Source organism: Amphiura filiformis, chromosome 7, assembly GCF_039555335.1.
Source record: "Amphiura filiformis chromosome 7, Afil_fr2py, whole genome shotgun sequence".
In the NCBI taxonomy this organism is placed as follows: Eukaryota; Metazoa; Echinodermata; class Ophiuroidea; order Amphilepidida; family Amphiuridae; genus Amphiura; species Amphiura filiformis.
Genome location: NC_092634.1, coordinates 50,374,395 through 50,402,034, shown reverse-complemented (window position 1 = coordinate 50,402,034; position 27,640 = coordinate 50,374,395). Strand labels below are relative to the sequence as shown.

Below are 27,640 nucleotides of genomic sequence, written 5' to 3'. Positions count from 1 at the left end.
TCCCTAAAGTAATTGTTGTCATTTTGCTTAGTTTTATAAAAAGAAGTGATTTTCTGCATGGAGTCGTTTTGATATTCAGCTTTGTTTACGTTTCAAAACCAAAACTGAATTTCCCGGCTCGCGCATGCGCCGTGCGTTTGTTACTAGTTAAACAAGGTGCAATGAGCCTCCATCTGCCTATAATTAATTGGTTACGAGCTGCCTTTAAAGACGCCATTGGGCAAAAAAATTACGAAGGAAAAATTGTTTTGTTGGGCGTTATTATAAATCAAGCAAAATTACGCCGGTCTTGGATCCAGATCTCCTATTTGCGGCGACTTTTAGCGTCCAAGTTGTGAATCATCAGTTGTGTTGCTTGAACAGCTAAAGATATAATATTTATGCAATGCATTGTCGTGACGTGTTGTTGTCGTTCATGCGTTGGTAAGCTTACCCTAATAAGCTAAAGCCTGGTCGACTGAACATGCTGAATGAAGGTAACTTTATCAAAGTTTATGACTTATAATATTTATACACATGTGAAGGATCTCCTTGTTGTGTGCCGGTCGGGAGTTGTGTTTATTTGTTGTCATGTTTAATTGTAACATTTTGGGTTGGTAAACTGTTCATTCTTTCTTACTTCTGAACTGTCAACAAAATATGCTTTTATGTAGTCCGAATAATCAGACCCAGAACAAAATATTAATTTCTGACATGATCGTGTACTGGGTCTGAACTGTTTCCATATGAAATCCAGGGTTGCCAAAACTTTTTAGCCCAAGTCGCGGGTATTAGCCATGAAATGTCGCCCAAATAGCCAAAAAAATCGCCCAAAATTTTAAAGTCGATTTAGGGGGGGTTCTACACCCCCGTTTTATTTTGAATTTTTTGGAAAATGCTGAAATAAATTCTAAAAAAAAAAAAAAAAAAAACACTGAAAAACTGGAAAAAATAAAATTTAAAAAAGTTGAAGACAAATTTAAAAGTCGATTTGAGGGGTACTATACCCCCCTTTATTTTGGAATTTTTGGGCAAAGCTGAAATAAATTATAAAAAAACTAACAAAAAATGAAAAAAGTTTTTAAAAAAAGAAAAATTAAAAGACGGCTCGGGGGGTCTACACCTTTCTTTTCTATTTTTTTAATGCTGAAAAAACTAACAAAAACTGATTTTTTGTTATAGGCCTAGGCCTACTGTAAGGAAAATTTATTTGTGAATTTTTGTGGAAATATTGAAATAAATTATAAACTAATATTGAAAACAAAATGTTTAAACTGCAAATTGAAATAATGAAAAACTAACGAACATTTTCAAAAATGTAAGAAAAAAATTAACTGCAAGGAAAATAAAATGTTGACTTTTGACAGGGTTCTGCACTATCTTTTTAATTTTTGGAAATGCTGAAACAAATTACAAACAAACGAACAAAATTAATTTTTTTAAATGCCAGGAAAACAAACATAGGCCTACAAATATTTGCCTTCAGCTGAGTGATAACAACATGTGCATGTACTATTTTTAATCAAATTCAAAACGGCTGGTACTTTTATCATCATGCCGTTTTAAAAGAAAATGTGCGGTAGGTGTTTACACATTTTATTTCAAAAGAACCGCCATGTGAAAAAAACCCCAAAACTTATGTTGAAGTAGACTGAACTTGGCACCCCGCTGACACTAAGAAGCTACTTAAGTCAAAAGTTGTCTTAAACCACTTGTGAGTATTTAGATGGGAGTATTCTAAGGATAATCCTCCAGCTCAAGTGGTCTTTAGCAACAACATGTGATGCGATTAACCAGCCCCCCTCCCTGTGCGTCCCATTGTCATGGGAAGCACACACTGACCACAGAGTGTTTTGTAACTTTTGCTTATTGAATTAGTTGTTTGGTGCTTTTGTTGAATGACCATTGAAAGAATTGGAAAAAAAAATAAAAAATTAAGTTTTGAAGTCGGCTTTGTCACAAATCGCCCAACATTTAATACATTTCGTGGTGAGAGATTTTCAAAGTAGCCCAAATGTCGCGAAATCGCGGGAGCACTTTCTTTGTCGCGGGACGGAAGTTGAAAATCGCCCAATCGGGCGCCGAAATCGCGGGTTTGGCAACCCTGATGAAATCTTGATGGCAAATTGGACAATAGAAGCACATGGTTCTACGTGACAGCTTTTTAATCCCTATTCAGGTTACGTGAATCACGCTATTGTGGACCATCCTTCTGATACTTGAGTGTTTGGACAAGCGGAACGGTCTTTTGTCTACCTCTCTGTTTGTAAACAAACCAGGAGGTCGAAATCGTCCTACTCGCCGAATACGAAAGTCAGCGTAATAGTACGGCACTAGCTTTTAAATGTTATTGCTGGCAGCCAGTGATATTTCATAATTGCAAAGTTCACAAAGGTCAAATGAGACAGCTATTTTGTCTCAAAATGATACAGAAATGTATATTTTCATTATTTGCTAGAACAGTTTCTTCTTTTGGCTGCCCGGGTGTGGCTGTACATGTACAAAATGTAGGTGGAACTAGTGCCATACTATTACGCTGACTTTCGTAATCGGCGAGGAGGACGATTGCGACCTCCTGGTTTGTTTACAAGAGGTAGACAAAAGACCGTTCCGCTTGTCCAAACACTCAAATATCAAAAGGATAGTCCACAATAGCGTGATTCACGTAACATGAATAGGGATTAAAAAGCTGTCAAGTAGAACCATGTGCTTCTTTTGTCCTATTTGCCATCAAGCTTTCATATGGAAACAGTTCAGACCCAGAACAGGATCATGTCAGAAATTAATATTTTGTTCTGGGTCTGATTATTCGGACTAAGGTGCATGCGCATATTTTTTGGGGCGCCAGCCCCCCAGGGTAAAAGCAGGGGGCGGCCAAAATGAAGGGGCGGCGGAAGAAGAAGGGACGGCAAAAACAGGGGCGGCAAAAAAGAAGGGGGCGGCAAAAAGAATTAGTAAGTAAAAAAGGGCGGAAAATTTAATTTTGATAAAGCATACAAAATTTTGAAAAAATGGTACTATTCATCAAAATGTGCTGCTTTTAGGGCGCTAGCCGAGAAAAAAAAGTGGGTCAACCTTTTCGGGCTGTTGAGGAAGGGCGGCAAAATTGAATTTTCTTCAGCCCCGGGTTGGGGCGGCCACGGCACGCCACTGAAGGTGGAACTTAAGTAATAGAGGCCAATAATAAGGCATGCCATGGCAACTTTTAATCATACAGTAGATCTAATGTTTGAAAGAGGGCACAATATGGTGCTCAGCCGAAATGTACCCTGATTGTAAAACAACCCAAATGGACGGCGAAGAAGGTTGTAAAGCCATGGTACGCCAGAACAGTGGCAGATAGTTCGTCGACGATGTTGTGTGATGTATTTTCACAATTTGCCACCAGTGAATTTGACCAAGGAAATGACATCTAGGTGATGCATACCACCTTAGGTCAATGGGTAGGCCTATATACTGTAATAAAGCTACTTTTGGCCCTTTATGTTAAATGTATTTAAATTATCGTAGGCGTATTATATTTCTATATAATGTGTGGTATAAATGTGCTGGTTAACTAAATAATTCTTTAATATAAATGTAGACCTTAAAATTCAACATGATCAGATAATTAATACAAGTAGGCCTTAAATTTCAGCATAATCAACTACAATGATGTCCGCGCTGCCCTGGCACGATCATACGCCCTCTATATTATTGTGGGCGGAGTCAACCTGGCTAGAAGTTGCCGTGCTAAACCAATCAGCTAATTCTGAGGAGTTGCGCATGAGCAATGAGACAGACTTTTGGCGTCGCTTTTTAAAACAAGTAGCGTCATTCCGACAGCAGACTTGATTCGTGAGAGACATAGTTTTTATTTAGCTCAATTATTTAGATTTACAGTTGATTTCTATTTCAACAGACAGAAGATCTGCAGGTGAGATGTAAAAGGGTTAGAAAAGCCACTGCCATGCCGGCAGTGGCCCATGCCAAATCCGGTATGTGGTACTAAATTTTAGGCCTAATTAATGACTAAATCAAATCTGGACATGTAACTTTTTATGTATTGTAAGCCGACTCGCTGATGATATGGAGGCTGATAGGCCTCCTGCAGGTTCCTGATGGAGATGTGGTTACTACAATGGCTGTGCAAAAGGTTGAGTCTTTGCTGTATAATATCTGGTATCTTCAGCCGTATGACCCATTTATGAGAGCTTCTTTGCTCCAAGGTGTCAATGCACATTTAAGATGACTGATACTGCCGGATGAAGCAAAAGGTTAACCAGGGTTTTTAATATTTGGTTTAAGCTTAGCATAGACTGTTTGGCCTATGCAGTGTGCGTGCATCGGTTAAGCTTTAACCTCAGCCATTGTAGTGAACCATATCTCTGTCATAGAACCGAGCCATGTACTTTTAAGCTAAATAACATCCCCCTCATTATTATAAATCAAAATCTTCCTGTGTCAACATTTGAACATCAAAAAGTAAAATAATAAACAACCCGCATGAACGCAAATGGAGTCTTGCCAAATTATCATTATTTCAATACTGTATGCACGCATGTCTAAGGCATGATGAAGCCTAGGCATAAGCCGCGTGATATTTAATGCATGTTATCGAATAGGTATTTAATGCTTGAGGTCGGCTGGCCTGGTGCTCGTAATTTGGTGTTAAAAATAACACCCTCTATTTTTAAAGACTCCCTTTCTGTATCTTGCTACATGTAGGTTGCGTTAAACTTTAGGCCTAAATAACAGGTAGGCATTTGCTCTTTGTAAGCTTATATATGTATAAATGCCTTGTCATTTCTATCCCTCAGTACAGCACGTAAATCTACACCAAAAATATTGTATTAACTTACGGCATTGACTACGACTTTGTGTAGACAGCTATTGCTGTTGATGGAATCCATTGATGGAAAGAAATAATAATATGAGAACTGTGAACATTCTACATCTTGTGTTTCGTCTGCTTACTATTTAGGCCGTTCATTTTCATGTTGTCGACCCCAGCACGGGTCCGGCCGTCCGTAAACATGGTCTAACGCCCTCATAATATTCTCATAATCCCCCCGGTTTTCCTGTTACAATACATGTAGTGCGTTGCCAGGCTGTGTTCATTATCTTCAATAGCTATTGTCAAGCTGAACAATGTACATTTTCAAAATTTTGAAACATGCTTAGCAAGTGGACTAAAAATAGGGATGACCATCAAAATTTCATGTTGCCTCTACATATTACAATGTACTAGTAAAAGATTGTTTTCTGGATAGAACTCATCAACAGAAATATTTTGGTGCTCAAAATCGGTCAAAAACTTTTCGAATTATGAATTTTCTGACCGGACATTGGAACGAAATAAAAGTCCAAAAATAGCAATTGGGAGCAACATTGGCATTTAAGCATTTACTTCCCCAATTTTTACAGAAAAATATCGAAAAATAAAAGAAAGAGCTCAATTTAGAAATGTCTGTGCAAGCAGTGCACAGCTGAGCTCCCAGCATGTCTATGGGAGTGTTCTAATAAGTTGATGGTTCATTGGTCATCCCTGGCCAGCCATATTTAGCATGGTGGCCATCTTGGAAAATAAAGCAAAAAATTTAAGTAAAGCCCTGCCTCCTCCTTTTTTTGAGAAAGTCCAGACTAGAAAAGTCTTGTTTCTGTTTTTTACTTGGCCTTACCAATACCATCCTGAAATTTGACGATCCAAATTGATGTATTTCCAATCATGGACAAATAGGTGAATAGTAGTGTCTATTTTCAACATTCTGGGTACCGGTAGGGAAAGAATGAATTGTTGAATTCGATCTGTTTTACTCCCATACCGCTGCATGAACTTAAGAAATAGGTCCATAATAATAGAGGGCGCTATGATAATATGTACGCTTAAAACAAAAATATTTAGAAATTACTTTTGGGGGGCGAAATAAATAAAAAGCAAAACCTATTCTTGTCAATTCAAGCATGATACGAGGAACATGAAAAAAAAATGAGAGAGCATGCCCCCCACTACAGAATTAATTAATTAATTTTAAAGATAAAATAAAGAAATTTTTTTTTTCCATAAAGCAAAAAAATGCAAAAAAAACAAACCATAATGCGATTCACACGTACCAATGTATTGGCTTGCTAATTGTGCTAATTATTCACATTTACGCTGAAAATGTTCTTGTTTTCTCACATAATCTATGCATAAAGGGGACAATATTTGAAATTGCATGCAAGTTTGAAGACAATCCATACTAAACTGATAGGGTTATCCCCCCCCCCCCTTTAATGAGCTTTCTGTGTTACTTTCTACCTTTTCTAGGATTCTGAAAACTGACCATTTAAAATCCACACTACCCATGTGGAAGATGTTAGAAATATCTTGCACAGGGGGAGTATGAATGTCAGATGAAATAAAACAATAACAGCTCCATTTGAATTTTGTATTTTCCCTATGAGAAAGATTCATATTACTGAGGAAGTGGAGGGTGAGTTTTAAAGATTCTCACCCTAGTTCTACAGGGAAAATGTTTCCAAAATCTTCCAAACGAGTATGGACTGCAAATTAATCAGTCCATTTAAGGGGGTACTACACCCCTGACCAATTTTGTGTCTATTTTTGTATTTTTCTCTAAAATTATAGCGCATTGGTGACAAGTAAGAAATGTATAATATAGGGGCAAGGACTACAACTACTGTACTGGAAATTTTATGTCAGCACAGACAACAGTTGGGGAATTACAGTCAAAAATGAGGGAAACCCATTATTTGATCAATAAATCAATAACGACTTGCCGTGAGTTGCTGAATTTTCAGTGCAGTAGTTGTAGTCCTTGCCCCTATAATATACATCTTACTTGTCACCAATGCGCTATAAATTTTGAGAAAAATACAAAAATGGGCACAAAATTGGCCAAGGGTGTAGTACGCCCTTAAGGGACATTCACAGAATTGATAGATAATTGGCCAGTTAGCATTCAGGTTAGGTATGATACCATCCATTGATGAGAGGATTTGTAATGAATAATGTTGATGAATTGTTTTTATTTTTAGGGGTTAAATGGAATTCTTAATTCTAATAAGTTTTTGTTTCTATGTCTTCCTTTTCCAAGATTGATCATTAGGTGAGACAAGAAACCCACAATACTAAAAACCAGCTCTTCATCATCCATCTAATATACCAGGTCTTCATCATCCATCTAATAATACTAATACATAACAGTAACATGGACATCGGAAAGGTTCAACGACCAGGCTCCCTCGCCAGTCAATCGCATCACCAGAGTGCGCTGTCACAGCAGTCTACCAGGACGACACGTCAGGGTAGTCGGCACAGCGTAAGTGGGCCCATGCCTTCTCCCATAAACCCTGTCATGCCCTCCCAGCATGCCTTTCAACAGTCCCAGCATGCATTACAGCTTCCTTCTTCTCAGCATGCTTATCAAGGTGGTGGTGGCAGTTCATTGCCTGGATGGGGTTACCAGTCTCAAATGCAGAAAAAGAAAAATGGATCGGGTCAGACTACACCGGATGGCAGAAAGGTACGGATTGAGGTTGATTAATCAATGTGACATGACATAATCTGATCAAATTGTGCTAGAGGGGGCAAATTTTTTAATGAATTATCATTATCAACTTATTCAGTAATCATGCTGAAATCTTTAAGTCCCTTATTGGTGAGGGTTTTTTGCGTAGTGAAGTCAGTGACATAAAAACAACTCTATGCAGCTGTTTCTTGGGCATTTTTAAACTTGCTTGTGTGTACCAGAGGGATAAGGGCTGTACAGGGATGTTCCGCATTTTGGGCTATTTGGTATGTTAATTACCCCCTTTTTCTACCTTTGGTATGATATATGTCATAAAATTTCACTAAATTTCCTAATTTTTCCTAAAAATAACTTAATTAATTGCACTATTATAGGTACTGGATAAAGCATGGAGATACCCGAGACCCTCAATCGATAATAAACCATGAACCAAGTCAGCATGAAGGGAAATAAAAACAGGTTGTGTTTTGATTTCCAGTATCAATTTCATATTTTGGAACCATCTTGGCATTTTTGATGTGTTGTGATGTTGAAAATTTCACATAATTATCAATTTAAATTTGAAATTTAAAGAACATTAACTCTTTAAGGTGGCTGTGTACTCTCAGACATGCATGTAGTAAAAGTGCAATAACTTTGTAATAAAAAAAAAAAAACATATAAAAGTATACATTTTTATGAAGGCAAGACATCAATAAATCTTAATACAAATACAGATTTGGGGTAAAAACAACAATTTTGAAGAAAATCACAAAAAAGTGAGTTTTTGGCAATATTTGTTAGGTACATCATAACAAATAAACACTCTTTCCAAAATATTTTATTTTGTTTTTAGCTCAATCTTGAGGCTCCATTCCAAAAAACGTTTTTTTTATTTTTTTGATATTGGCCTTATTTTTTGAGATATTGACCATATAAGGCATCAAAATGAACTTTTAAAATTCAAAACGCCTATTTGCACAAAATGATGCCTAAAATCGGAAATAGACCAAAATATAAAAAATGAGAAAACCGTTTCTTGAGTCGATCATGCTTTTTACGATGATCATATTTGCTTACCTATAGATGCTGTATTTATTGAGTTATCGTGTACCTAAATCGTCATTTTACCGAGAAAATGAACATTGAAATAATGGCTGTTGAAGTTTAAAGTGGTCACATTTTGCACTTTCATCGAATCTCACAGGAGAATGCGACAGTTTTCGTTTTGTAACTTACATTACGTGAACATTGGGTAAATCCACAGCCCTTGAGAAGTTTGAGCGAAATCCATTCATAACTTGATATTTAAATCGGGGAAAGAACTTGAAAAACCCACATTTTATCAGCTAAAACGGAGCCATTTGACCACTAGGTTTTTGTGAAATCAGTGCTTCCGTGGTGTTTCCATAAGTTGCGCCGCGCATGCAGATAAGCGTCGTGTATGCGTCCGCGTATTTGTGCGTTCACAAATTGCGCGATACGCAACGCGATGAGTTGTTATTGCCGCGTGTACCTTGCTGGTACAACAAAGATTTTCTTTCCTTTTCAATTTCAAACACGAGTGGAATAGTGAAATAAAATCCTTAAAATATTGCAGTTGGAGTTTACAAATCTGGATTTTCATTCCTTGTATTTATAAAAAACATAACAAGGTACAAACATATCAAAAAACTCAATTTTGAGAAAGAAACAATGGCTAGAGTACACAGCCGCGTTAAAGGGTAACACATTGAATTGGGTTATTCCATTTGAAATGGATTTCAAATGGAGTCTGGTACGGTAACCCAGTTTTAAATGCACATTCCCTGTGTAGAAGATTAAGGTCATGTCTTCCATAGGGGGTATGCATTTCAACTAGAATAACCCACTTGCAGTTTACCAGCATCACTAATATCAAAGTGAAGATCTGTAACAATACCATTTAAAATTTGTCTAAAATTAATGATGCCCATACTCAATCATGACTCATACTACCCCTTCTGAACCCCTCATAAATATTATACTTCTCATTTCAGTAGTACGTGTAGTGAACTTTGTCCATGCATGTATTACGTTTTGATGAACTTTTTTTTGCTTTATTTGCTGATTACAAATGCATGACTCATGGGGTGCATGATTTAAGAATTCAAGTTCTTCCAATGAAAATTCCTTACAGTTGACTTTTCCTTGTGCTGTGCTAGTATAGTGATGCATGTTATAATTCATAAAGGATTCACACAAAAAACTGCCCTAAAATTACAAAACATATGGTTGCATAACTTAGTGAACATTTCATCGATTTGAAAAATTCAGAAACTTGTGAAAAGAGGACACATTTATTAGCTAACCTAATCGAAGTTGCCCCTTTTCAAAATAATTTTCTTTTTTCCTAAAATAGTCACATTTTCCAAAAAGGATGTTTTCAGACAAACTTACAATTGTAGCTGAACTGAAGCATTGCAAAATAGTTAGCACTTTTCATTATCATGACAATTTTGTGATTCATCCAATATGTTTGAAACTCATTTTGGTTTATAAAACATAAATGAGCAATAAACTGATGAACAGGTTTCGCCAACTGTCTTGACCAAAAATCATTTCCAGAAGCTCCTGGAATTTTTATTTATAAATACTCAAATCCTTTGCAAAGGCAAATGATTGGTCAGTTTTGGGGCAGAGGTGGTCAGTTTTGGGGCTTTGTGACTTTCAAATATTGCAGTTAAAAACATTCAGAAGTTTGTTTATTGTATCTTGATAAACTGTCGTTTAAGTGTAAAAGGTTCTCAATCAGAAATATTATTTTCAATTCCTGTTAGGAATCTTGGTCACTCTGGTGTGATATTTCTAGATATTTTTGGAACCAGCTACACTCTTGTCTGGTTTTGAATTGATGATGCTACCAAATTTCAACCACCCTAATCACAAAGTACCAAGTCACAGGCACAGGTCTTGTAAACCTTAGGTCCTGTGTTTGATTCCTGGGTGGGATCAGTTTTTCTGTGTGTCCCCTTTATTATTTGCACGGAGAACCTGGTAAAAAAAATAATGTTTACCAATCTTCCTTGTTGCCAATGAAACACCACACCAGAGTTAACAAGGTTTCTGACAGGAATTGAAATATTAAGGGATCTAAAATGAGCGTTTATTACTTTGACAGTATTTTTGTGGGACATGAGAGCACCTCAGACTATCGAATTGCATTCTGAATACGAAGCATGTCTTTCTGATATCAAATAATTTTCATTTTTTGAAAATTACAATATAATACAAATTTTATGACAAATTATAAAAATTTGATATTTTTCAAATTTTTGATATATAACAGTCCTCGAAGTACATTATATAAATCTAATGATATATTCTTAAAGTGTATGTAGCAGGAAGGAAAAAGTTTACGGTCAATTGAAAATTTTGACCTTTCATATTAAAGATATGGATTTTTTCCCAAAAAGACCTAATTTTTTTTGGTGTTTTGGGAAAAAAAATCCATATCTTCAATACGAAAGGTCAAAATTTTCAATTGATCGTCGGCTTTTCATCCCACCTATATACACTTTAAGTACAAATCATCAGATTTATAAAGTTTACTTCAAGTACTGTTAAATATCAAAATATCAATTTTAATGATTTGCCATAAAATGTGTATTAAATTGCTAATTTCAAAAATCAAAATTATTTGACATCAGAATGACATTCTTCGTATTCAGAATGCAATTCGATATGTCTGATGTGCCCTAATGTCCCAAAATAAATACTGTCCAAACGTTCATACCCCAGCCCTTAACTGAGTTAGTAGCAGTTTGTTGAATATGAAAAAAGAACCTTCTCCGCTTGAATGAACTAATAATCGATCCTGATGAATCTTTTTCAAAAGAGAATTGTAATTTATGAAAAGCAGTGATTGGTCAATGAAGATCACATGAGCAATTTTTCATAAGTGATGGGTATTGATCAATCTAAAAATAAAACATTCATGAGAATTCTGCAGAAGTGATCAAGTCAAATATTCAGTTAAATCGAATTTTCCACAATTTAATTTTCCCCACAGGCTAAGCGCAAGACCAAGAATGCAGAGCTAGATTTGGACCGACCTTGTAAAGAACATAGTTTCATCACAGATATCAACGATGTCCGTAACATGCAGGAGGGACTGCTCAAATTGCTAGATGACTTTGATTCAGGGAGAGTGCAAGCATTTGGTGAGAGTTTGCTTTTGAATATGGAAATTATTTGGCAATATTTGTTGACTTCTCTCTTAATGGCCAAATGAAAAGCTGAATAATAAATAACTGTTGCTTTTGTCTAGCAATTGGATTGCATATTTCATCTAGTCTATTTAAACAGGAAGCCCCGCTTGGCTAGTTCGCCACAGAAGAACTGACTTACACCTGTTGCTTTGATGACAGACAGAACAGAATTAACATGGATACATTTTAACCTTGACTAATTCCCTACGGAACTTGAACCAAAAGCGGGGCTTCATCTTTAACAATTAACAAACAGTTTGCAAGTGGTAAAATCGTAAGTCAGTTACGATCTTCTGTTTTTGGAAGGAGTCTTGAAGATGGTCGCACATGAACTAGCACCTGCACTCAGATTTCTTTTTCTGATCAATCGTAAAGTAAATTTTTTAATGTTTTCCAGCGACACACATAATTATAGTAATGGACATTTACAACAGGAATGCACCTACAATTTTTGACTGACAAACAGCACGTGAAACAGTTTGATCAGTTTCAATATGAAAGTTGAAAGGCTTTCTGATATCACACCTCTGAGCTATACTTCCATGTAGAGCTTGATTGCGGGCACATATTTGATCTAGGCTAAGGAAGGTTCTCCTACATTAGTGATAACATGATATGGGATGTGCTGTATACCAAACATATTATAAGACTTACAACTACAAGTTTGTTCTTGATATGTTTTCAGATGCCCATTGTTCATTTGAGAAGATGGATAACATAAGAGATCTACAGGAAAAGCTTGCCAGGACACATTTTCAAATGGATGCACAACTCAGGGCCAAAGGGTAAGGATATAGTCTCTTTGTTTCTTGAATTTTACTAATTCAATATGTTTGCAGCCATATCAGAAACAATAAAGCAACCAAACTAGTAAACCAACCATACTCTGTCATCTTTTTCCCATACAGGGGTAACACCCAGGAAGCAATGGAGCTAGCAAGTTCAAACATGGATCATCTTCTGTCAAATGTAAGATTTACTGTAAATTACTTGTGATATTTAAAGTCATACACTTGCAGGGGAATTAGAGACAAACATGGGAAGGGTTTTCACTCCCTAACTCCCTAAATTACGTTGATGTGCCTTCCAATTCCAAAGCATGATTGTAGAATTAATCTACAATAACATTAAAGCAATTGTAATATGTGTAGATTCTCAAACACAACTTTGCATTCAAGCTGTATTTCAGTTACTTATTACTTAAAATTAATTGCTATTGATCAGGTATGCCTCCTGGTTTTATGCCAAAATATTTGAAAAATGGAGATATTCCAAACAATAGAAACTTGGCCCAATCAGAGATTCTGGTAGCAGTTCAACCGATGGTTTTGTAGCCATCCCCAATCACGTATGGACAATGTTTTTTTGGCGTACAGCTTTGATTATCAAATCCAAAGTACATGTATATATAATTTTAAATTTGAAAATACATGTATCTTTGATGATAAATTGCTGATCTATGTGAATTGTCAAATGTTATCATTCATCTGAATGAATAAGTACTGTAAAACACTTTAATTTTGCGGCAACTTTATTTCGTGAATCGCCAATATTAAAGCCACATTTTCGCGGCAATTTAATTTCGCGAATCAAAAAAAAAAAAAAAAAAAATAGAAGCTTAAAATGCACTGTATGTAACGAAGTTTCCGAATTCATAACCTCAATTTTCTCTTGTTTTCGGGTAGAATTTTCATCTTACCTTTCCCAACAGAATGTTGCAATTAATTTAGAAACAAAATATGCCGGTTTTATTCTCGGAACTTAAATGCAAACTATGAAGAAAATTATTTTAATTTGCGAACTTTGAGCAACACGTTTTACAATGGACTCAATGGAGGCTGCCATTTTGGATATCCCACCATGCCCGTTGTACATCCTGGAAACACAATTTTTTTTTAAACTTTATTTTTTAATCCTACAACACTAAAAAATAATATTTTTATAATTTCTTAGGTGTGAAAAAAATATTTAAAAGCATTCAGAAGTTATTTTGACACAAATGATGTGAGGGAAATGAAACTTGTGCCAAAAACGTCAGAGTCACTATTTTCAAAGAACCAGATGTATCAACAACATAAGCAAATCAATTCTCCAGCCAAATACGTGAAAATTAAAGTTTTTTGGAACTTATGTGATCCTTCATTGTCATGATAAACGAAGTTATGTTAATGATGTTACAAGGTAAATGACTAACAAATAATAATTTATGCCATAACATTATGATTTTATGGTTAAAAATAGTAATATTCAAGATTTAATTGGTTAAGTTAGGGTTGCCAAATTCGGCACCAGTTACAAGTGTATTTTCACAAACGTAATTTCGCGGCAATTTAATTTCGCGAATTGGAGGTGCTCACGAAATTAAATTGCTCGCAAAATTAACTTGTTTTACAGTATGTTAGTGTGAATGAAAGGGAAATTGTAATGGTATGAAATGATTCCTATTTTATAGTTGTTAACTTGTGATGATTGTTATATTTTCTTTCTTTCTCTCTCTCTCTTACAGCTGGATCAGCTTAGCATTGCAATGTATCCTTTTTAAAATAATAGCATAATCAATTTACAACATTTTGTAACCATACTTTTGAATCAGGGCTGTTAAGAGCTGGCATATTACATGCATGTGTGAAGCACACAAATTACATTTTGACACCATAATTTATTATTAATAAATTGTCCCCCTAATGAAATTTCATGGAAATGGGTTAATTTTGGACCCCATGTGTGCTCTCAAAAAAGATGAGTGAGTGCCGGGACCAGGGTTATTGACAGTGAGGCTATTTTGCTTAATTGTCAGTCTGGTCTGTGTTAGGAAGTCCAGTAACTGGTCAGGTCATATTTAATACGGTCTGAAGAATTTATTGAGTCGAGGTCCTGGGCAATCTTTAGCTTCAACTCTTAGAGCCCCTTTTAGATAGCACAGGGTCTGGGTGCTCCCTCCACAACCACCAGCCTGTTTTGAACATTTATAGTTTCTATGCAACAATAGCTGAACCTGTACTAAATGTTCATTACTAATTTGTTTGAAATATCATACATTGTTAATATGTTGTGATATGTTGAATTTTTGAGGTTGATTTCCTTAACTTGTGATCATCATAGTCGAAGTCTACATCCACCACGAGATGAAGATGATGTGTTTGTATCCCAGCCAAGATAGCATCTATAGATGGATCTCAGGTACTACAGAGTAATTAAATTATGTTAAAGCTTAAGTCGCTCTGCTTGTAAAGAAAATCTTGGACCAATGAAATGGACATTCCTGGAGTGGAGAAGGGTCGAGACACTCTGAACACAATTCTTGAGTATAACATTGGGTACAGTGGTAGCTGCCATTTTGACACTCCATCCATATGCAGTCCAATGAAATGGGACTTTCCTGGGAGTACAGAATGTTGAAATGAAGGAACTCCCGACAGGAATTTTGATTTGGATACATTGAAAGGTACTTTCCTGATGAGAGTATGGAATACGAAGAGACGAAAGTGGCTGAATTTCTTTCTTTGCACACAATGGTGGCATAGCATACAGTGATGGCTGCCATTTTGTGATGCATATAGTTTGATCAGCTCGTAATCGTCAGGCCTAATAATATTGCGGATTATTATCAATATATTTTACTTCAGGAATTGTCTTTTGACATCTCACCAGAAGTATCACAAATTATTAATTCAAGTCCTAACTTTGTCTACTCTATTTAACATGCACAATATAGACCATTAGACCAGACATGTCAACTATATCACTCTTTAACGTGGGTCTACTTTTCAACATAGTAGTAAAATCCAAACAATTCCCGCCAAGAAAATATGCTACACCTCTTTTTCTCCAGAAATGGTTTTATGGTCAATATGTTATAAAACAATTCTTGGTTTTAATCAGGGGTGTGAGAGTTCCTCTTTTCAGCTGATTTCCTCTTTTTTTGTTGCCAAATTTATTTTAAATAATTTTAGCCCATATTTGGCATTTTACCCAAATTTTGCACTGTTTTGCACTGCCTCTCACACCCCTGGGTTATTACACGTATTAATGTGCAATACAATGAATATAAATAGCTTGTAGTGAGTGGTACGAAAATGAAAATTGTAGTCATTCTGTGTCTTATGACAAATTTTAAGTTTTCTGCACCCCATATTAGCAGTTGATAAGAGCCCTCAGTTTTCCAGACAAACCAGTGTTAGCCCAGTTTTCCAGACAAACCAGTGTTAGCCCCAGTTACCAGAAAGCCTCTTAATTAGATTTCCACAACTGCCTAGAAAGTCTCAGTATATTTAGACTAGTATCAGAGGGGATATGTCTAGGCATTTGATCCAAGTTGTTTACCTTCTTTTTTGGGTGGAAAAATATAGGTTAGCTTTGGCACAAATTTTTTTGTTTGTCCATATTTTCATTGGAAAACTCCTACTAAACATGAATTCATCCATGTGCTATAGTCTGTACATCTACCTCCAGTCACCGGCACTAGCTTTGAAGTTCAGTGTGTGCTGTGTTGGCTTAGCGCGATTTCTTGTGTGTACATATGCAGCACGTTGATCGCAGGCGTAAAAGTATGTACAAGCACCAAGTAACGCAGAACACGCTGCACTTCAAAGCTAGTGCCGGTGACTGGAGGTAGATAGACTATAGATGATTTATAGGAATTTCAATGAGCAAGGCAATATAGACTACTCAGTATCATAATGAAGGAGATGGTGAGAACTGGTTTCCCAAGCTGATCTTGAGACCATGGGTCTACTATTTCCCAGAGACCATTTGAACCATGATATTGAAATGTTGATTTAAAAAAAAATGACAGACAAAAGAAAACACAATGGAGTTTCAATTTTGAATATTATAATTCTTTTTCTTTCATTCAGTTGTTATTTTCTTTCTTTCCTTCAAGAACTTATTGTTACATCAAAGTTACATTGGTCCTTAAACTCTACAATAATCTATTTTGATATTTAGTAAAGAAATTATAAACATTTGGTCATGCATACAACATATATCAAGGTATGTACTATGTGATTCATTGCTAGTGCCATTATAATTCTTTGACTTTATTTTTCAAATGTAGCAAATATGGAAGTGAAGTTCTGATTGGCTGATTGAATCAGGTGACTAAATATCATAATCTTATTGGCTGATCAAACAAATTCACATGACATCACATGAACCAATCAGTGCTTTCAATGCAACCATCAACCAAAGATTGGTGACAGTATTGATGGGATTAATCCATAACATGTTCATGGAAAGTATTTTTTTAATAGTGTGGTATAATTTACATGATACACCAAATCTTTGGCTCAGTAAGACAAAGCCATTTGGGTGCTTTATGTATGATAGTCAGTAAGACATGTCCCCTCTTGCACAGCATGTACTATGCATGAGTGAGCTAATGAGTATCACAGGCAGTCATACATACAACATGAAATAGTAATGGACATACGTCTCTGTGCCACTGAGCCATCGATTAATGTGAAATTGAGAATGAGAATATATATATATGTATACAGTATTATGATTTTAATTTAATAGGTTTTTATTGAAACAAAAAGACACTTACGAATCGGGAAGAATATGAAAAGCATTACAGAAATAACTTGCATGTATATTAATGTTACACTTATGAAAATGTTGTTTATATTGTAAAATTATAATGATATACAAATTAAAGGACCATAATAGTCTATGTGAATGAACATGAGCATTATACAGATGATGTGCTAGTTTGTTTTATGTACATAATAAACTGCATCCCTATGTTTAACAATACATAATACTGATTATGACGTATACCATTGGGTAGAACATAAGAAATAGTTACGGCTACATGTTTATTACACTTCACTGGATTGGATAAGGTCCAATTTATTCAAGATCTGAAACATGTTCTAACCACCCTCTAACCCTCTGCAAGCCCAAACTTGACACAATTTTTCAAAGACGTTAAATTTGGTATAAATTGCGCAGTTGCAGTTATATGCAACAACCTGTAGATCTACAAGCTGAAATTACATATTGTGCAACTGGGGGGGGGTTTTCTGAAATAATACATCTTACAAAAGTTGTACACAGAATGACACTGTTTTAAAATAATGGCATCCCTGGCATTGTGACTGAGTGGCAATTCCTAATCTTTACAAGGCAACTTATTAGCCAATACTACAATTTACAAAAACATTAATAGTACCGTAATTTCCAGTATATAAGCCACAGCCCATATTGTGTGTGGAGATGATAGGAAAGTACAGTATATACATGGTGTGGCTTGTATTGTGGAAAATACCCAAATTTCAACCTGAAATATATTAAGAGCATAATTTTAAGTATTATGAACACACTGGTCTGTGGTCTATACTATTAACATCTATATTGCAGCTTATGCCCAGAACACTTGTTAAGTGTTTATCTAAGCTGTGTTTGTAGTACCTTTACTGGACATGTTAGAAAAAAACACTGTTTTCTAAATGTTAAGGCCACATAAAATTATTTTTGGATGTTCGTCCAGAGGATTTCTATAAATTGATGGAAGGAGGTGGGTTTATATTTCCAATGTAAAATTAGAATTGTTAGTAGTTTTTAGGTCTTTTGCAACAGCTTAAGGAAAACGGACCAATTTTATTTTAGTGAAACGCTGAATGTGAGATTCTGAGGGATAAACCCCAGTGATTCTTGTTCTCCAATAAACCTATTCATCTGTATGAGGGTTTCCTAAAGTATTCCAAAGTATTTCTAGAAAATCTTTTTAAAAAATCTGACCAACCCCAGAAATTGAGGAGGGAGGGGAGGAGAACCAAAACAATAATTTTATATGGCCTAAAGTGAAAATGAAAAGGTTGATTAGGATACACCATAGAGGTATAGGTATAATATAATTTGTGAAGGATAGTATACAGCTCATTGGAAGTCCAGTAATTACAAGAATAAAAAAAAACCAGAATTCCCACGAAAAAAAGAGTAAATTGTTGAGAGAAAATCAGAGAGCATGTACATGTAAATTCATTTCTGAGGAGGAATAATTATTACATGTATACAGATTTTGTCATCAGAATAGTTAGAAAGAATAAATGTCAAAATCTAAACAATATTTATTGCAGATCTTTACAAAAGATAGAATAAGTACAACTGTTTTGTTATACCATAGGCACTATAGAAGATCTGGAAGATACATGTGATCACAAGTAATATCAAAATAACTATACAACAGTCATATTTCCTACAACATCCATTTACGTACAAACAACATAATTTGCACAATATTATAACTTATTTAATCATTTATGCCATCAATATATAATTGGCAACTAAAACTACATATAGAAGTGCATGGCACACCACATAGTGTTGGCTGGTGAGAGTTCAAAGGTCACAACCACTCAACCTTTCACTTGAGGTCAGGGGTTAAAGGTTAAAAAAGTGAAGGGGTGATCTATGTGCAGAAGGTGACTAGATTGTTGAAACAAAGAATGTGATAAGTGCTGGCTGATGGTTCAAAATTTTAAACCAATCAGACGCAACCCTTCAGGTCAAAGGTTAGGTCAGAGGTTAATTGTAGAAGTGAAAATAGTAAGCATGTGCAGGACCTGTAGGTGTCTAGTTGAATACATGTATAAGAAGTGCATTTACAGGATTTGACTACACTCAAGAAAGTTCGATACTAGTTGTAACATTATTTAGTGTCTATATGTGTGTAGTTCAGATTAATACTACTGATATTAATTAATTAGGAGATTACAATGCTATAACATATGGTTGACAATATCTATGATATAGTCATAATGATTTGTACTATGTATTAAGCATTCAATTATAATATTTGAAATGCCAATTTACTTCAGTACTCGAGAAATTACAAACAATTTCAAGCACTATGACTATTCGTTGCGATTGGTCTAGCTACTTATGAATATTCAGCACCATCCATCAGTTTTTAATGTAATGCATTCCCGTACACTATACAACCTCAATCTTCAGACACAGTTCCAAAACTCCATACTCTTCTAGTATAAATAAATAACAGAGACTGTAAATGTTGAGCAAAATTAGCCTCAACACCCAGATATTTACAAAGTTGGTACTGTGTAAATGTATGGAGTACCTTGAACTGTGTCGTGGAGGATGATGTAATACTGATAGGTACTGCATGTACAATTTTCAGCCTCTAGCTGTTTGGGGTTAGTAGTAGGAGAAACAGGTTACTAGGTACAAGTCTTTAAGGAATTATATTCACAGATAAACTTTATTTCAGTAGAAGAAAATCGAAATCACGCTCACCAAATTCATGAAGAAACAATTATTAGTCACTCACTACTTGTTGGCAGATGAGACAGGTGCGTGGAGGGTCAAAGTTCAACGCTCAGTACCGAGTAGTACCACTGGGGTACCACCTGCATCTTGCTATAGTAGAATAGTATACGTTTTCAGTGATTAGATAAGTTCACTTAGTTCAAAACTTAGTTCAACTTATGCACTTTCCCCCAGAATAATACCCCTTTAAAGACTTGTGCTATTGTTAGTATATGAAAGACCTCAAATTTATGTACTATATATACGATTCTACTTCAAATTAATATAAGGATCTAATTAATACGGATAAATATAACATGTTATTTAAAAAGAAACCTAAAGAAAGCATTACATACGATGTATACTGGCAAGATATTGCATCAACAGCAAACGCATGCACTGCAAAAACAAGTGTTTATATTTAAACACCATATTGTGTTTATCAGAGCAACACTTAATAAACACATAATTCATGTTAATGGTCTAACACTAATGTTAATTTTTCTATACTAATGTTCATAATTAACACTTGGTGTTATATTACAAACATTAGTGTTTGTAATATAACACCAAGTGTTAATTTATGAACATTAGTGTTAGACCATTAACATGAATTATGTGTTTATTAAGTGTTGCTCTGATAAACACAATATGGTGTTTAAATATAAACACTTGTTTTTGCAGTGTGAATTTAAGCAAACAAAATACATATAAATATATCGTGATACTCATTCATTATTCATTACATTGTCACTAATAAATTATAATTGTGTTGTTATTATAAGCTGACTTTTGTGATCTTTACAAAAATTTCACCCACCTTTATGTTCGATTCAAATTGTCTAATTACTTAAACGTGTTAAAATGTATTTAAACATGTTAGAGAAAAGTATCAAAATATGAAACGTTTTAGTAGGTTTTCAGTGTTTTTTTTACTCGAAAAATAAGCTTATAATCAACCAATTAACAAAAACTACACAATCAATCAACATTACATCATCATTCAAACAGGGTCTAAAACTCAGACTACATGCAACAGATACAGTAATACATCGTTAGTCTTGAGATAAGTCCTCTCTACCTACTTGTTGTCTTTGCAGCAATACAGTGGCATAATATAGGAAAAACCTCGTGCGCGAGAAGTTCCAAAAACAGAAAATAGTTCACTACATTTTATGGTTAAAATATAGATTTAAAACATCAATTACATTATTCAAATACAAATGTCAATTACGTTATTCACACACATCAACATAACATTGCAATATTACTATAAGGGAGCTTGTAAAAGCAAGCTTGAAGCAAACATTAAGTATTACAAATAAAATTAGGGAAAAAAGAAAATGTTTAATATTTCAGTGCGGTGTTAAACTATTTTACTACTAATATAAGCAATTTATCATGGCAGAAACTCCTCCCAGATATATCCAGATATATAAAGCGCAAAGCGCATCTTTTTTTTACTAAACGTCATACTGAAAGGTCGGCTGACAACACGCAGCTATGGCAGGCCACTAGAGACAAAAAGGTATACATACATTTTGCCACCCATATGACCAACCATACATTGCATCATGGATGGTAATTAAAAAGAGGGAGGTTTAAAATGTCATCACGTTTTGATTGATGAAACGTGTAAATTCAATTGATGAGAAAAAATTTTAATTGCTGAGAAAAACGTATATAACAGGAAAACTTGTTTGTTTATTTGTTTGTTAAAGACTGTCAATTTTGGTATGAATGCGGCTTTTTAAAAAACAAAAATAGTAAAATTTTGCAATTTCGCGGATTCCGACCTTTCAGTATAACCCAATCTATCTACTTTTGTCTCCTGAGTTGTTCTTGCTTTCATAAGCTGCTTTAGCTGCAAGCGCACTAAATTAAGGGCTTCGCTATAAGCAGTTTAAACCACTTTATAATGGTTAAAACTATACTATATTTTAGCATGCATTTATTTATAAATGTACTAGGCCTACTATACTATATACTAAACTACTTTTTAATAATTTGCGGTAGAGCGTGTGCGTGCGTGCGAGCAAAAATAAATCGCTGCGTTGTATGAATATGAAGTTCATCATTTCATGTACGTTATGCTATAGGCGTGCGTAACTAAAATGCGTAAGCATGCGTGTGTGCAGTTTGCGCGAAAACGGAAAGCGTGCATATATAGCGCATATCAAGCAGCTGATTAATTATAAGCTTTTTTCGAAATTAAAGTTAATGCAAAACAAGCGCAAGTATATTTTACGGAATAATTTGTGTAAGTTACGGTAATACTGGCGAGTGGTGAGAAGTTGGACTGAACATGCTGAAGCAGTCAGTAGCCATGGTAACAATACTTGTATGGTAACCTATGGATGCAGAATATTTAATACTTTTTATGCAAAAATACTTTGTTTGGCAGGATGTTACCTCTAATAAGGCATTTAAACTAGCTAAAATGAAGTAATTTGAACTAAATGTATTATATAAAAAAACTAAAATATGATGTTGGCCCCAAATTGATGATTCAATTATGGTTGCCATAATTTATCGCCTTCTGAGCAAGACTTAAAAGTGAAGTAAAACAAATCTACATCATTAATACTATAAAATTATGTTAAATTATTACCATTTACCATTCGCTTTTATTGCGAAAGGTATGCGTTACCTAAATTCAGTTTTGGCAAACTGGTCCAATTCACTTTGGTAGAACCAACTAAACAAACGCTGGCCTCCAAGAGAATTTCTTCAGTATAATTTGTCTAGATATCAATTTTTTTTATTATAAGTAATATTTCAGTTCATAATATAAGTGCACTACATTTAAATCATAATTTCTGTCATTTGCGAAAAAGCGACGCGGCGGCGAGATGCGAATTTACAAAATATTAGTTGCCCATGCAGCTCCCTGCAAGCATAAAATAAAATAATGCGAGCGCTAGGCGGCAGCGTTGCTATAATCATGACAATAACAATTAATAATAATAACAAAATAAATAAACAAAAAATGTTAATGCCCATAATTCATAAAGAAGAAAGAAAATGTTTTCCTTTCTTAGGAACAGAAGAAGAAATGCCCCAATCCCGTCCAAGTCAAATCTGAGTTTTATCCGAAATTATTGCTTCCAATATTATTAATTATTATGTTTTGATGGATCCAAGTTGTGATAATATTGGATCCAAAACATAATAATGATAAAATTGGATGCTTTACGCCCAATATTTATTGGTCTCGCTATGAGTTGTAAAATATTGGACTCGACTACGTCTCGTCCAATATTTTAAAACTCATAGCTCGACCAATAAATATGGGCTCAACCGATCCAATTTTATATCATAATTGAAGAAATACATACTTTTAATTTGACGTTCAATATTCGATGCGACAAGTGGGCTTCGTTATGCAATCTATGTTCAGACATGTTAATTGACGTATGTATCTTGACGTAAAATTGACAATGTATTTCCACCAGATATTTGACATCAAATATAATTGATTTTTTTCGTCAAACATTCGTTAGAAAATTAAAAAATGAATTAAAACAGATTGAATAACGAATACTTGTTGCATCGAATATTTGACGTCGAATAAAAAAAATATATGATAAATCAGATTCAAACAGATTACATTTCAGATTTGACGTACATACAATGTATGCACAATTTCATGATTAACTAGAAATCTAAATCTACTATCTATACATGGCCTATCGTCAAGATCCAGAGAACACCAAACTAGCTGCGCAGAGCAAAACTATTTTTATCGCGGATCAACAAGCGATCGACTAACTTGCATTGTATATAGCATTTCAAAACTAACACAAATCAAAGTGATAGTTCAATTATTGTTAGTGCAGACATAAAGAATTATTTTACAACATATAAACAATTGACGAGTTATACCAAGCTCCACTATTGAGTTGTTTGGTCATGTGGGTTTTTTTATAATGCAGTTTTCGATTCTTTTGTCGTGTGGTCCATCTTCGTTTTGAAACATCGTCAGAATATCCATGATCTACGTTCAGTCAGCAACTAACTTCTTCAACTTGAACTTAGACGTTGACTTCAGTGCAGGTTGGAAGAAACTCCAGCACATCTTCTGACTGGTCATTCTTGTGCGGCTATCTAAAACCTATACAAAAGAAACATAACGTGAAATTGAAATTTATTAAATAGGCGGTATAATACTAATAGGCCTAGTAAATTTCAGAATAATTTTATAATCAAACCATAAGATCATGCATTCCTACATAATATGAAAATGATAAAATCTTATTAATGTAGACTGTTTACCGGCTTTACGTAATTTACGTAATCATTGTATTTCCAGGTAATATCAATATATTAATTACTGGAGTAAACACCGCAAAGTGTAAACACACGCACGGAAGTGGGAAAAGTAAAGAACCAATCAGAACCATTGATGATGTAAATACGGTACACGACCCCCATAAACACGGAAGATGACCGTATCCGTACAATTTTGGAAATGTACAAATCAACAGTGACACAGTATAATTTAAGTTATTTATCAATGTGATTATGTTAATGTTCGTGATAATGATGAAAAGGGGGTAGGTTTATCTGCCGACGCCCGGCTGTTGCGATGTAGGCCCCTATGTATAACGTATTAAGAAAGCTCTCAATTGACGAATTAAATTCTATGAAATTCTTTCAATTCTGCTGCCTTTACACAAAATTTACAACAATTATTTTGGTTACTGATTGTTTCAGTTTTATTATATTTCTGCCTCATGCATGACATATGATTCTCTGATGATTGATAAAGCTTACGCACAAAGGTCTTATCAGCAAAATAACAATGCATGAGTTCATGGTTTTATCAACAGTGAACGCATTTAACCTTTATTTATGTGTCTTCCTATACGACTGTTGCTATTTAAACTCGGGTTGCCAAGGCCTAATGATGTTGCATCTAATTTTAGTCTTTATCTTTTATGAACAAACACTTTTTGCGTTTGTTTTACCTTCAAATATTGAAAACGGACAAATAATTAAATAGCACTCAAGTAAACATACAACAAATACAACTGCATGAATAATTTACTTTTTAGTGCTTATTTGTTGCTGAACGTGGTTAAGCCTATGATGACTATCCATGCAACTCTGACAATTTGTATAATTATTATGTAGTCCTGTATAAATCTGAAAATCACATTTTTGTGGCTACACGCACATAAATAAAGACCTTCGACCATACATTATTAAACATCGTTCTGTGTAATGTTGTTTTGCATGGTCGATTTCTGGTAAATCGCCAAATGAAGAATGAGTCACAACTTCACACTGACCTCAGGCCTCAATAATCGATAGAAGCCAAAATAATAAACCGTACATATATGATCATTATATTAAATTAAAGGTTGTGGTTATGAAGAAGAAAACATTGTCTTCAGTAGCACAGGAAGGGTGTAGTTATTTCGAAATTCCAATCCAAGTCCTCACTAGATTCTTTGTATCGATTTATCCATACATCATGATTTATCCATACATCATGAAAACAAATTATATGTATAATTATTATTATATGTATCAAAATATAAGGGTTAGGCGTAGTTTTTGGAACACGTCCCATTTCTTGAAAGTTGTCCACTTGTTTGCGAATCGGAAATCTCACGGCATAGAAATGATTTCTTCTAGAGGTTATTGTTTCATTGGTGTCCGACCTCAAGTTCTCGAGTTCGCGTAGAGTTACGTTCTTTAGAGTTTCTCAAATCAAACTACGCAGTTTCGTGGCATGAGCATTTGTTTGAGCCTGGTTGAATCTGAGACCATTTAATGGTTGAATCCCGGGTTGAATCGGGACCAAGTGTGTCTCCGCACGGAGTAACCTTTTAAACAAACAAACGTACCTGTCCTGCATGATGAACATGAAGTAGCTAAGATGTCCCAATGCCAAGATCATAGTATGTGTTCCTGCCAACTCCATTTAATGTGGTAGGCCTACTGCTACACTTCTTGGCAAAAGCTGTGGTGCGAATCATGGTGTCAAAGGATATGCCCAGTTCAGTGGTTCTCTCGGTCTGCTTAGGTGCGTCTTGTGTTGAAGGATCGAAACAGGTCCTGTGTGTGTAAGAACAAAATGATCAGAAATAGAAGTTACAGACTATTTCAGAAAATTGGGGTAGTAATCAGAAAAGACCGCGCACACATTATGCAAATGATGATGAAACTTTCCTTTGTAGTTCGGTCCATTTGGATTAACAAGTCGCCTGTTTCCAAAAATAGTATTCATCAAATATTATCAAATATTAAATAAAAGGAGACATCCTTACAATGTTGTCCAAATTTTATGAGAAGTGAAAACGTGTGTGTCACTTGTATGAGCACTTCCTCACGTTTGGCGAATGAAATGAATATTAAATCGGTTTGATCTCTTTACATGGATGTCAATGACACACACATTCGAGGAAATACTAGATCAGAATATAATTCATTCCCGGCATGCATTGGTGAAATTGCGCTAAATTACTCGTGGAATATTGCGTTACTTTGCTATTCGCTGTAGAAGTGATGTAGCAATTGGATTAACTACCATAGCAATAGATGAATACAATTTTTGACTACTAGTATATCGCCCTGCACTACAACGTTCACGCATTGAACCATATCATGCTGATCACACGCACCTGTATAAGATTTAGTATCTTTGAAAAGAGCGGTATTGTATTCAATTTATAATTGCATAGGCATATACACAGGTGATGAGTGCAACCTGCTTGTAGTGCAGGGCGATACAGTCAAAATTGTATTCCTCTATTGCCATGGAAGTTAATCCGATTTATTACTTTCTACGGCGAATAACAGCTTTACATGCACTCTAAATAAAAATTACTCAATAAATTGAGCAAAAGGGAATAGAGCAACAAAATGCGTGAATAGAACTCAGTGTTGATTTTAATAAAGTAGGCCTATAGTCAAATTAAGGGATCCAAAATGAGCGTTTATTGCGTTTCGACAGTATTTTTTGTGGGACATGAGAGCACCTCAGACCTATCGAATTGCATTCTGAATACGAAGCATGTCTTTCTGATATCAAATAATTTTCATTTTTTTTAAATCACAATATAATACAAATTTTATGACAAATTATAAAAATTTGATATTTTTCAAATTTTTGATATAGGGTACCTGCAGGTAATATGGGACCATTAAGGACGTTTAGCTTATTTGCATAAAAACTAAAGAAGATATGCCCACAAGAGATTGTTATGATGAACAACCTGTCCTTTAAGATTAATAAAACAGGCAATGTTACCTTGTTTTTATGTTTGTTTGGACGCTATGACGTCAAAATGACGTCATCGTCAAGTGTCCCATATTACCTGCATGTGCAGGTAATATGGGACACTGTGTTATCTCCATGGTGAAAATCAAAAAGTTCAGAAAATCACTCTTTTGTTCTAAAAACATTTTTGTTACATGATTTTGAATGTTTTATGCAAATTTCTACAAGAAAATTCAATTTTCTAAATAGTTTTGCTTTTCGCATTGACAATGCACACAATTTCCTATGTGTCCCATATTACCTGCACCCATTCAGTTGAAAATCAGAGAAAATAATCATTTATAAAGGAAAGTGCCACCTGTCAGTGGAATTTTACCTGCTGATAAGCTTAACCCATCACCTAAAGATCATAAAAAATGACAAATGCTCCCTCAGTA

At 34.8% G+C, this 27,640-nt stretch overlaps 1 protein-coding gene and 1 long non-coding RNA gene across 4 annotated transcripts; one reads left to right on the top strand and one right to left on the bottom strand.

Annotated features, from left to right (window-relative positions):
• Positions 1 to 201: 201 nt before the first annotated feature.
• Positions 202 to 16,267, top strand: LOC140157286 (coiled-coil domain-containing protein 28B-like). Of its 3 annotated transcripts, none has more exons than XM_072180428.1 (7): positions 202 to 423; positions 7,059 to 7,487; positions 11,503 to 11,653; positions 12,387 to 12,486; positions 12,610 to 12,670; positions 14,208 to 14,230; positions 14,804 to 16,267. In XM_072180428.1, the coding sequence occupies exons 2-7, from the start codon at positions 7,173 to 7,175 to the stop codon at positions 14,859 to 14,861; spliced, it is 708 nt and encodes a 235-aa protein (XP_072036529.1). In that variant the 5' UTR covers positions 202 to 423; positions 7,059 to 7,172; the 3' UTR covers positions 14,862 to 16,267. The 3 variants fall into 3 exon arrangements, with proteins under 3 accessions (XP_072036529.1, XP_072036530.1, XP_072036528.1); XM_072180429.1 differs by having other exon boundaries at positions 202 to 476; positions 7,059 to 7,283; XM_072180427.1 differs by having other exon boundaries at positions 202 to 476.
• Positions 16,268 to 20,512: 4,245 nt separating this feature from the next.
• Positions 20,513 to 26,370, bottom strand: LOC140157285 (uncharacterized). Its single transcript, XR_011859659.1, has 3 exons — positions 26,251 to 26,370; positions 25,828 to 26,038; positions 20,513 to 24,086 (listed from the first exon to the last, which is right to left on the bottom strand). It is a non-coding gene; the product is annotated as an uncharacterized lncRNA (long non-coding RNA).
• Positions 26,371 to 27,640: the final 1,270 nt, after the last annotated feature.

Coding starts and splice junctions, on each gene's coding strand:
- LOC140157286 (XM_072180428.1), top strand. CDS start 7,173: ATGGACATCGGAAAGGTTCAACGACCAGGCTCCCTCGCCAGTCAATCG. Junction 7,488..11,502: donor CTACACCGGATGGCAGAAAG/GTACGGATTGAG, acceptor TTTTCCCCACAG/GCTAAGCGCAAGACCAAGAA. Junction 11,654..12,386: donor AGGGAGAGTGCAAGCATTTG/GTGAGAGTTTGC, acceptor ATATGTTTTCAG/ATGCCCATTGTTCATTTGAG.